General features: G+C 42.1%; 1 protein-coding gene across 1 annotated transcript; it reads left to right on the plus strand.

Moving 5' to 3' along the window:
• The first annotated feature begins 393 nt into the window (after window positions 1-393).
• On the plus strand, window positions 394-11,449 carry FCRL2 (Fc receptor like 2). Its single transcript, XM_069479223.1, has 11 exons — window positions 394-418; window positions 992-1,249; window positions 1,485-1,769; window positions 2,648-2,935; window positions 3,378-3,658; window positions 3,968-4,082; window positions 9,136-9,163; window positions 9,599-9,684; window positions 9,927-9,992; window positions 11,285-11,316; window positions 11,411-11,449. The coding sequence occupies exons 1-11, from the start codon at window positions 394-396 to the stop codon at window positions 11,447-11,449; spliced, it is 1,503 nt and encodes a 500-aa protein (XP_069335324.1).
• The last annotated feature ends 957 nt before the right edge of the window (window positions 11,450-12,406 follow it).

A 12,406-nucleotide genomic window follows, 5' to 3' on the forward strand; every position in this document is an offset into this window, starting at 1 on the left:
AAGTAAACTGACGGGGTAGAAAGTAGGGAACCTGTGGCGGATCTAAGGAAAGCAGCCTCTGGGGAGGACATTTGTGACTTTTTTCTCAAAATGATCAGTCTCTAGGAACCAAGCCTTGGATTAAAAATAATCTCTGTTTTGTTGTACATTGAATGATGGGGAAAATTTTCTGAAAGCATTCAAGTGGAAAGTTCTGAGAATTAAAGATATTGGACCTTATTCCAGTAACTGACTTATCTCTCAGTAATCCAGACCACTTGGGGGTTTCATCTGGTGAGGCAAGAAGAAGGGATGGGACTGAATTCACAAGACAGTGCAGAGCTCTGAGGGCTGGATGAAGGCACAGGAGATGGGAAAGCAAAGTGCCCACTGAGGACAAGGGTCCCCTGTGTGATGTCACCAGTGGAGAAAGCTAAGGGTAACGGGCCTTGGCAGAGCACTCCGTTAGTTGACACCCTCTTCAATAGACTGAAAGTTTGTGTCCCCCTGAAATTCACATGTGGAAACCCTAATCCCAGTGTGATGGTATTTGGAGGTGGGGCCTTTGGGAGGTGATCATGAGGGTGGAGCCCTCATAAATGGGATTAGTGCTCTTAGAAGAAGAGGGCAGTGAGCTAGCTAGTTCTTTCTGTACCATGAGGGGATACAGTGAAAAGTCTGCAGTCTGCAACCTGGAAGAGGGCCCTTCTAAGACTCCGACAATGCTGGCACTCTGACCTTAGACCTCCAACCTCCAGAACTGTGAGAAATAAATTTCTGTTGTTGATAAGCCACCCAGTTTATGGAATTGTGTTATAGCAGCCCGAGCTAAGATACCTTCTCAGGAAACATGGGGTGTACCCGTCAGTAATTAAGGCACGGGTTGGAACCTCCATCTTATCTAAAGACGTAGAGGCTGTGCCTCTGAGAGCACCCCACTGCCAAGGAAGCAGGTCAGGCATCTGGGTTCTCTGCAGAAATGGTAAATCCAGTTTCCCTCCCTCTTTTGCAGATGGGCTGACTCTCCTGGCACCCTCTTCTGTCTTTGAAGGAGACAGAATAGTTCTGACATGCCAGGAAGAAAAGAAGCGGAAAATAAAGACGATGACTTACTACAAGGATGAAACAGAGTTACTATCTTTAAGAAAATTCTCAAATTTCCCTATTCAAAGGGCAAATTTTAGTGACAGTGGCAACTATCACTGTACTGCTACTGTAGGATTGTGGTCATGGAAAGAAACTTCACAAACAGTCAATATCAAAGTCCAAGGTAAAACCTTTACTCCTGTGGGCTGGGCTGGACAGGAGACTGTGGCGGCAGAGCAGGATGGGTACCTGGTAGGGGAAAGCTGCCCACTGGCCAAATGTGGACTGGAGTGCTTGTGGTTGGGATGGCTGAGATGTGTCTGGCCCTGAATGTCCTGGGGTTGCTTCTCTCCAGGGAATTTTTAGCAGGAACCCTGGGATCTCACTGCTCTGGGGAATGTTGTGATCCTTCTCTCTAGAGCTGTTTCGACGTCCTGTGCTGACAGCCAGCTCCTTCCAGCCCACTGAGGGAGGTCCATTGACCCTGACCTGTGTGACTCGGCTCCCTCCACAGAAGTCAGCGGTCCAGCTCCAGTTCCGCTTCTTCAGAGATGGCCAGGCCCTGGGATCAGGCTGGAGCAGATCCCCAGAGCTCCAGATCCCTGCAATGAGAACTGAAGACTCAGGGTCTTACCGGTGTGAGGCAGAGACTCAGATGTCCAGGATCAGAAAATGGAGCCCCCAATCCCAGATTCATGTGCAGAGTAAGTATCCATGGGGCTGAGCCTGGGAGGAAGAGAGAAGTGCTGTGGCTTCAGCTGGACTACTGGGCTTTTTGTTTCTTTGTGCAACTCTTGTCCTTGAGGAAAGTGGGAATTGGGCTAGAGAAACTCTTAGATTACTCCTGGCATCTCTCTTCAAGAGAAAAAGAAATAGATTAAGCTCCTTATAAGCCTTTTCTCTTTTATCAGTTAAGTAACATTCATTGATAAGTCTTCATTGATCCCTGACTGTGTGCATTTAGCAGTGGGCTGGGTACTTTGAAAGGCAAGGCACGGGCTCTCCACATGCTCTGACTGCAGCATAGATTGGACTAGGAGGCAGCGTGGTGCTACAGCATACAGAGCTAAATGCAGCGTCAGAGAGAGCAGAGAGCAGAGTGAACACAGTGGGCAGAGGAGATATAGTGATTTGGTTCAGCCTCGGAACTGGGAATGATAGAGGAATTGTAACTGGGATTGCTCATAGGAACAATGCCTTTTCCGAGATAGGACCGATGCTACCAGTGTCCATCTTCATTCTGTGCAAAAGGCATCTGTCTGCACAGTGACTCATCAAAAAAAAAAAAAAAAAAAAATTAAAGTTTCCTGTCTCATGGAGTGGATGATCTATCACAAATTCTTAAATGATCTCTACCCATGAAATTAGCAAGGATCAGGGTGAGAACATAGAAATATCTGTATCCACATTCTTAAAAAAAAAAATTGTCATGGATTCCCTACCTCTTTAGGAGTACTCATAATGGATTACATGTATAATCCCCATATTCCCATTTCTTGCATTAGAGAGTAGACTCAGTTTACCCCCATTGCCAGAGTTTCCCATAGTCAGGATTCTCACCTGTTATCTTATATCCATCTAGGAATCCCCATCTCTAATGTAAGCTTGGAGACCCAGGTCCCCGGGGGACAGGTGATTGAAGGAGGAAAGCTAGACCTGCTCTGCTCGGTGGCTGAGGGCACGGGAGACATCACATTCTCCTGGCACAGAGAGGCCACAGGACCCAGTCTGGGAAAGAAGACCCAGCGTTCTCTGACAGCAGAGTTGGACATCCTGGCTGTGAGGGAGAGTGATGCTGGTGGATATTACTGTACAGCTGACAATGGCCATGAGCCCATCCAGAGCAAGGTGTTGAATATCCTTGTGAGAAGTGAGTTACACTCTCATTCATCTCCACCAGAAGTTCCGAAATCAAAGTCACTGTACCCAGGAGTCATGAGGAATTCCAGGATGTCCTGGGGCTCAGTGCTGTGGAGAACTAAAAGCAATTTGTAACTGAGCTATCCTTGCAAGTTAAGCTGCTGACATCTTTCTTTTTGTAGAAATATAAAGAAGGCTCGATTGGTGTAAGAAAAAAATCAGATGCAAACAACGACTGAATCTTTAGATAGTACCCCAGCATTGATGTTCCCCCCAAAGTTTTAAATACATTGTTGAAAAAATTACCTCTCATTGTTCTAGTGGAGATGTGAAAATGAAAGGAATACACAATGCGCAAGGGTCCAGGCCCTTTGCTGAGATCTTAGAGTGGGAGTTTGTGAGTCTATTGCAGCATCACAGATTCTCTCTGATAGCCCCTCTCTGTCTATCAGTTCCAGTGTCCAGCCCTGTCCTCACCATCACAGCTCCCAGGGCCCCGGCTATGGTGGGGGACGTGGTGGAGCTCCACTGTGAGGCCCTGAGAGGCTCTCCCCCGATCGTGTACCAGTTTTATGATGAGGATGTCAGCCTGGGGAACAGCTCGGCCCCCTCTGGAGAAGGAGTGTCCTTCAACCTCTCTCTGACTGCAGAACATTCTGGAAACTACTCTTGTGAGGCTGACAATGGCCTAGGGACCCAGCGCAGTGAGGTGGTGACACTCTTCATTTCAGGTGTGTTGGTGGTATCTGCATACGGAGTATGATGATCAATGGCTCTGTCCCACCAGTCTTTATTGGTACCATATTGGGGTTTCAAAAGATGGGAGGTGTCCTGGAGATGTTTGGTGTTGGGGGGGAGGTGGGGAAGTTGATCCTAGTGTCTAGCTGCTTTTCTTTTCTCCACACTAACCTGAAGCATACAGAGTATACTTAAATGACTTCTTACATGAATTTGTATTTACCATTCCCACACAGTATTGATAAGAAGGGTCCAAGTCTTTACCCTCTGGGACTGAAGCACTCACTGGTTTCTTCCCTTAGAGGCCGATGGCTATAGAGGAGACCTTGTCATAGCCAGAGCTCTTGGAGGACTGTTTGGTGTCCTTGCTTTCACTGGTGGTGGTGTGCTGTTTTATCACTGGTCCCAGAAGATATCAGGTTGGTATCTACTATTTGTTGTGTTTTCCCTATTTTGCTATGACCTTTTCCACCAGTGATATAGATTAGATTTGCAAGGTCAAAAAAGGAGACAGAAAAGAAAACCTTCCAAAATCCAATAATTTCTTCCTAGGCTGCCCATTCCGTGCAATAGGCAATGTTACCATACTACTATTTTACAATATGTCATTGTCCCCTGTGTGCAATCACTTGAGATTAAAATATTAACACATTCTTCCATGCTTGACTTTTAAATTAAAAAGTTTAATTATTAAATGTCCTTTAATACTTTTCAATAGACAGTTTATACATAATGGAGTAAAATCTACTAAGGGGCTATATTTAAAGGAATGAAAATCAGTTGAATATAATCTTTCCTCTTTTGTTTATCCATTTCCTGTTAGTTACCCTACTCATGACAAAAGCACTGACTCCTCTTTGAATTCTTGGATCCATTCTATGGATCACAAGGAGGCATCTCCTCCCACATGTCTCGTGGTCGATGCTGGCTCTAGGGCAGGATCTAGACTGTTAACAAAAGCACATACACATAGACTCTCGATGTGGCCTGGATGACCTTAAGGTCACAGCACAAAGACCTTAAGGGAGTAGACTTTTGACATGTTGGCTCAGGCTCCAAAAGCAAATGTGATAGTGAATCTGCAATACCTTTTATCAACCAATTTTAAAATTGTGATGTAGTGTCACTTCCAGCAAAATTTTGTTGTGTCCTAGTGCTTCACAAGCCTGCTCAGATATGAAGGGAAAGAGCGAAGGCTGCACTTTTAAATGGGAGAACTGTCCAAGAATTTGCAACCATATTTTTAAAATTTTCATACACACTTCCATGAGTTCCAATCCATGTCCCCAATCCCCACAAGGCTCTCAAAAGCAGAAGCCCCCAGTCCGTCCTCTCCAGAACCAGCAAATGCCCCATGGAACAAGTGGTTCCAGAAGACAGGTGTATCTCCCCGAGCCTCTCTCCTCTCTTGTCTCAGTGATTCCTCACTTTGTTATTGCCTCTTCAATGCCTAGAAATAGACTTTCAGAAATATTTTGCCCAGAATTTCTAGTTGTCCTTAGGAGAAGGGTCTGTTGAATTTCTTTGTTAACCATTACTGGAGGCTTAAAGGCATCCACATTTTATAACCAACACTTTCTTAATGCTGCTGTGTTTTTGGCATTTTCAGCCTGACTATATCTTTTTGTAATATATTATTTTCAAGGTCAAGAATTTAGAGAATTTCTCTGAGTGATTTCTCACACTCATCTTTATTAATATCTTACCAGTCAAAAAAAGTTGTCAGTGATCAATTATTGGGTCGATTATGTATGGCAAGTTTATGTATGTTATCTGTAATTATCATAAGTTATTTTTAGGTGTGTATTGTCTATGTTTAACAACCTTGGGAAAACTAAGTAGTCCACCGTGCTCACTCGGCCAGTAGGGGGCAGAGCTAAGACCAGACTCCATATCGGCTTGACTAACACGCCTCAAGCCTAACTTTGTTGCACGTCCTCACTTTATTCACCTCTCATAAGTTTCATATTTCAGTATTTAAGCTATCAGGTAAAGAGCAAGAATGGGGTACATCAGAATATCAATAATAACTTTTACACTCTTGCAACATGCTTTCTTACACTTACCTACTTCTATCAAATGAAAGAAATTTTAGAAATTAATCAATTAATTTTTTCCCATATAGTAAATATTTAAGCCAGTATTTTCAAGTCCAGTAGAAGTTCTATTTTTTTAAACAGACCATCTAAGACTAAGGAATTGTGATATTACACCAAATGGATCCCTCCCTGCTGCTCTATTCCCAAAATAACTTTCACAGGCCCTCATTCCTTTCTAGAACCTCCTGCCTCATCATTGCTCTTTCGGGGATGAGATGGTCTTTCAGGTAACCAGCTCTGCTCTGTTTTCTCACCCACAAAATAAGAAAATAAAGTCACCTCAGAGCTACACCATGACACACCTAAGCTATCTTCAACTGTTCTAGATTTTCCAAAGAGAATAGTTGTTCTTTTCTATGGAGACAGCATAGGGTGCCTATATTGGTCTACTGGGGCTGCCATAACAAAATACCACAGACTGAGTGACTTAAACAACAGAAATTAATTTTCTTATAGTTCTGGAGGTTAGGAAGTCCAACATTCAGATGCCAGCACGATAGGTTTCATTCTGAAGCCTCTTCTCTTATCTTGCAGTCAGCTGCCATCTTGCTGTGTGCTCACATGTCTTCTTGCCGCATGCAGAGAGAAGGAATAAGTTCTGTGGTGTCGCTTCTTATAAGGGCATTGATCCTATTGTATCAGGGTCCCACCCTTATGACCTCACTTAAACTTAATTCCTTCTGTAAAGGCCCTGTTTCCAAATATGGTCACAGTGGGCATTAGAGCTTCAATATATGGATTTGGGGGGGATACATTCAGTCCATAATGTGCCCAAGAGAGGGCAAGTGCCGATATAAAAACACTTTTCAATCCTCCTAATATGTCACTTTTGTTATTGTCCCATTGGCCAAAATAAGTCACATGATCATGCCCACATGCATTGCTTTGCAATGTGATACAGACTATCAGCTTACTCTTATATAATTTTATGCAAACAAAACAAAAACAATAACAGCAAAACAAAAGCATAGTTTCTCCAAAGAGTCCCTGTTCAGTATCAGTGTGTTTGGTCCCATGTAATGATGATTAAAAACTCTCTGAATCCATAAGTGAAAGCATTCACTTCCGACTGCCCACCTCATGCCCTATTCAGGCCAGACTTCTGCAGTGTGAAAAGATACCCTGGTCTGATGTTTCTGCTTTCCTCAACTCACTTCTGCTTTTGAAGCCTCCATGGTTGATGTTGATTACCTCTGGCTCCAAAAATGCTGACTTCCCAGAATTGATGGGTTGAGCAAATTAGTTCCTATTTAGGGTATGTGTTTATGGGTTTTCCAGAGCCTCCCGACTGGAACATTGGCTACTCTTCTTGTGAGACAGGTGATTCATTTTTCTCCTGCTGGGCCCTTAACATCTCTCCTCAGTTCCTGGGAATCCATGGCCTCCTTCCCCTTCACCTCCGCCTTCACTTTGGAACCTCCTTAGCCTTCTAGGCAGTCCTCTCGGCCAGCTTTTGAAATGGCTTTAAGCTGGCTCTCTCTTCCACAGGGCTCATATCTGGTCTACAAGAAACACTCACACACACTTGCACCAACTTGTATATGTGCAGCTCCTGCCTCAGGCAGATGGCCACAGACTCTCTCCTTAAGATTCCTCAGGCATGTGTCTGCGCTTGGTACCTTCCCCCCGACCAAGATGGCCTTAATGTTCTCCTCAGCCTGACTATAAGTCCTTACCTCCATTTTCTTAGAGAATTACTTTGGAAAACTCATAATTATAAATTCTTTCTCTACCTCTTTAAAATACAAATTTTCTCCCAGCCTCTTGCCAGTTTTACAGTCCAGGAATGTCCACCTCAAGGAGTTGGGAGCCATCCCTATGGGATGTAATCATCTAGATAGATCATGTCTATTTCCTGTACTGTAATCTCCCAATTTTGCTTTCTAATTCTAGAATTCTGATATTGTCTTTGTTGGTTGCTCCCTTTTGTTTTTGTTAGCCTTATTCTTTTGAACAAATTAGATATTTACTTGTCTCTCCTTTTTCTTATATATTTAAATATATTTTCACATATATATTCAATTGCTTAAGACTTGCTTCCTTTAAATTTATGTTATAGTCATATGTAGATTTTTTTCATAGTTTTGTTATGAATTACCAGTTCCATTGTGATCAGAGAATATTATTTGTGCCATATCTACTTTTTGGAATGTTTTTGAGGTTTTTTGTGAATCAATATATCTTCAATTTTTGTTATTCGGAGTGCTTAGTAGGCTAAAGTCCATTTTAAAGTAATTTCTTCAATAAGAAGTTGTTAGAAACATATACCCTGATTTCATACATGTTTGAATATATGTGCCTCTTTTTCTTATGCTTGAATGACAATTTGGCTTGGTAGAAAATTCTGAAGTCATTCTATTTTCTGAAGACTAAACAAGTAAATTATAAAGTTTTTCTTTCTCCTTGGGAAACTAAGGTTAATTTTCTAGCACTGTTTTCTCAAAAACCTAATAAAGTTGGAATATTGACTATGTTACTAGCAGTATTTTTTCCTGATTGGTAAACTGCATCTAAACTGGGAGCACTCTGACCAGGGTTATAAATGTTTGTTGAGAAGCACAAATGGGGTATCCACGAGTGCAATGTAATTCTTGAAACTGAGCATGTCTCTTGTAGTGGTGACCTCTAGAAGGTATACTCCTACACTCATGCATGTTACAGAAGTATTGATTTCTAAGAAGCATAAGGCTTTTGAGCCAGGGTTGCCCCATTCTCATCTATGTGGCCTTGTTTCCTGAGCTATTAATTGGAGGACTAGACAATATCTCCCACACCACTGTGAGGACTCCCTCTGAAGATACACCCAACACATCTATGGTGATATGCTGTGTGTCTTGTTCTACAACTCTCTGCAATGCTAATGGTGCAAGAGATAGCCTAGTGTGCCTTATAAATGCTATTAGTACTATCAAGCCTAATCCCAAGACCACTGCTATTGACTAGGTATTGCAAATATCAAAACATTTAAAAAATTAAGCATGGTCATGTAAAGTCTAAAACAGAAGAATAGTAAGGTATAATTAGAGCCATGAACAGTTAAAGTATATTTTATAGTAACTAAAACAGCATTGTACAAGTGCATGAATAGACAAAGAGAAAATAGAACAGAATAATAAATCCAGAAACAGTAATCAATGTATGCAGGGTTTGCCATTTGAAGTTGCATTTCAAATCAGTGGGGAAAAAGAGTGGATTGTTCTATTAATAACTAATAGTGTTGGAATAAATAAGTAGCCATTTGGATGGAATACAATTGGATTACTATTTTATATCTTATATCTCACCAGCTGATGATACATGGTTAAGTCATATAAACACTTTAAGAGATAAAGCTTCCTCCCTTGAAATGAATGTTCCTTTATCTGCTTTCTAGGAAAAAGTTCCGCTACTAATACACTCAGGTGAGAACTCTTCCTAATAAAAATTTCAACTCTAGAGGGCTCCTTCATTCACAGTTTTAAACACCTATGTCTACTCTGTTTGTAGATAGGGATCAAGGCTTTTGATTATGTAGTACCTTTCTATAATACTGATGTCTCTACTTTATTACATTTATGCTACCAGAGCACTTTTTTTAGGATGGTCCACATGACTCTAGGGGAATGAATCTGGGGCAATATCATTGTCTTATTTATAACTTTTGAAAAATCCAGAGATGAAGAACAGAACATTTTGACCAGGTCAGAAAAGATAGTCTATAACACAAAGGGCCATAACTCACCTAAGCAGAGAGTCATGCCTGCCTGGCTTCTGCTCCCTCTCTCCTCAGTCTTTCTCCTCTTTCTTCTCACTCACTGCCCTGGGGATTATCATGCAGTTAGTTCACTTTCTCACAGAGGTGTTTCCAGCCCAAACCCTCAAGTGTCCACCCAGCCCAGCCCACTCTTCGCCATGGAAGACCTGCAGCCAGAGTATGTCAATGGTGAGTCTCTGCACAAGGAGGAGATCTGGGGCTGAGGTGGGAAGGGGAGAGGGGGCAGGAGAACAGACCATGAGATGGTCTATGCCCCAACCCCTGAAGCTCAGTCACTCTCAATAAATAAATCTTGAATCATGATGGGGTTGGGAGGAACAACATAGTCAAGCAGCAAGGGACTGGGAAGATGTGTATGAAGTTTGATCCCTTGGCCACGAACATCTGTGAACTCTTGTCTCTCTCTGCAGTGGGCTCTGTAGGTGTGGATGTGATTTATTCTGAGGTCACGGGCTTCCAGCAGCCAGAAGACTCAGGTGAGAAACTGCAAAGTGGTTCTTGTCAGAAGCATCTTCCCAGGAGAGTAATGCATTGTGTGTAATAGAGGCTTCAATACCTCATTTGTCCTTGATATGAAATATGTAGATCCAAAAGGGAACAGGAAATACCTGGAGGCAGGCTCTTGTGGAGAAGGTAAACTAAAAAAAGTATAGGCAGATGGTTCAATGAATCTTCTTTCGGGTGGGATTAGATAGTCAGGGAGAAGCTAGGATACAAGGCAAAGGGAGGGAATCAGGCAAGAGTGAAAATATCTAAAGTCCAGAAGGAATTCTCTCAGAAGAAGAGGGTCATTGAAGTTCCTCTTTTAAAGGACCTACAGTCTTGGCACAGAATGGGAGAATCACTGAATCAACCAACCTGATATAGGGAATTTTCACTTTGACATGTAACTTTGCAGGAACTGAGATGATAATTCTGCAACAGTACAGAGCTCTTCAAGCTTCTGCTCCAGTGTCCGTGAAACTGCAACTCTAAAAGCTGCCCTTTGGTCTCTGCTCCCAGCTGCCTCTGATGGAGCCAGTGGCTGTAGGCAGCTCAGCCAGTTTCCTGGTCAATTGTTATCTGGCTATTCTCTGAGCTTCTGAATCTGAGTCCTCTGCTAGCCTTGCTTAGAGAGGTTCCACTGCAGCTTCCTATACAGTTGATTACCCTATCATTCTCCTCCTCTGTTACCAGCCCAGCAGAATCAAAAAGTACAATCATCTTCACTGAATGCTTATCTTTCAAGCCCTCTAGGTATACATCTGCAGTTAGAGGAGGGAAGGAGATTCAGTCCTACTATGCACACATGGAGAGAAGGGAGAAAGAAGCAGACATCACTAAGAAGCCCTTGTATCCAGACACAAATTGTTGTGTGACTCAGGATCTGTCCTCTCTTATCTGTGCCTCCAATTTTTTTTTCTATATAGCAAGGTGAACCACCCATGGTTGGTTATCTATGGAACACAGGAATAACACAAAGTGAGCCGCAACAGAATAGTATAATAGTTACAGAAGCCAAGAGGAAAAAAATATTATAGGACAATGATCTGTGGGAAGTTGCATCAGGGAGAGAAGGGCTTTGTTACTAAGTGTTGGTGGGGGGGCTTGGAGAATGAACGGAGTCTTAGACTTCAGAGTAAGAAACATTAAGAGAGGACTTTACAGAAGAACAGAAGATTGAATTCCACACATTAAACATAGCAGTTCTATGTCCTGGGGCATAAAGCCAGGAGTGAGGTTTAAGTAGGAACCCAAGATCTCAGCACTATTTATTTTTCCTCCACAGCAAACACCAGAAGGCCATCTCTGGAGAACAAGGTGAGCCAGAGTCCTTGGAAGCTCTCTATTTTTCCTTCCTCTACCATGTTCCTTCTTGCTCACTTAAACCCTTACTCCCATCTGTCTCTCCCAGGACTCCCAAGTCATCTACTCTTCTGTGAAGAAGTCATAACAGTTGGAGGAATCAGAGAGAAGATCAGCAACAAGGAAGGGCATCACTAAGGCTTGCCATAAAACTTAATGAAAATGCTCAAGGCTCATCACTTGTCACAGCCAGAATGTGCTTCAGGGGCTACCTCATGTCATCATTCTTGTTCTAACCATGTTCCTTCCCTAATACCTTCTTTCACTCATTAAATATTTTTGAAATGCTACCACATCCAGGCACTGCACAAAGAAATTATTTCTGCTATCTTCTCTTAAGCAATCAATATACAAAGAGTTGAGGAAAGAAGAATAAACAAGGGATACAATGTCTCACCTTCACCTACTCTGAGGTGATGACAACAGGATCTATTACTGGGTTGTTCTTTACCTCCCAAACTGGAACTCATTTGTTTTTTTATCTCCCCCAGAGACCTCAAAGTTTTACATCGAATTCCCTCTTGCTTTTGTGAGAACATGAGGATTAAGTTTGTAGGAGGAAACAGCAGCCTGAGTTAGTGTGCTAGGTTATTAAGTATGAAACGTCCTATTTCCTTACATACTGTTTGACAGTTGAGATATGTGACATTTCACTTTGACAATTCTTATTTATTTTTATTGTGAAGGTACATCTCAGTCTTTCCAATACAAATTTTTTCTTGTGATTATCTTTCAAATTTTTTTAGAGCAATTTTTGTGAAATCATAGATAAGTCAAAAATTCATGTTATTTTTGAATATGAGTTTGGTTGTGGAACCAATGCAGTGCAAACAGCTTGAAATATCAACAAAGTGTGTGGGAAGGATTGAGAAGTTTCATTCCAGTGATTTTAATCTTGAAAATGAGCCATGTGGGTGACCTGAAACCAAGGTGGATAATGATGAACTGAAAGCTGTAGTGGAAGTGAATCCATCTCAACCTATGTGTGAATTAGCAGCAAGGTTTGAAGTTCCTATTGCAACAATATTGGACCATTTGAAACAAA

Source organism: Eulemur rufifrons, chromosome 8 (assembly GCF_041146395.1).
Source record: "Eulemur rufifrons isolate Redbay chromosome 8, OSU_ERuf_1, whole genome shotgun sequence".
NCBI lineage: Eukaryota > Metazoa > Chordata > Mammalia > Primates > Lemuridae > Eulemur > Eulemur rufifrons.

Bases quoted from the DNA above. Each gene is read 5' to 3' on its own strand.
- FCRL2 (XM_069479223.1), top strand. From the start codon at position 394: ATGTCACCAGTGGAGAAAGCTAAGG. The intron at 9,685-9,926 runs GTGAGTCTCTGC...CTCTCTCTGCAG, and splicing joins GCAGCCAGAGTATGTCAATG to TGGGCTCTGTAGGTGTGGAT. The intron at 11,317-11,410 runs GTGAGCCAGAGT...TGTCTCTCCCAG, and splicing joins GGCCATCTCTGGAGAACAAG to GACTCCCAAGTCATCTACTC.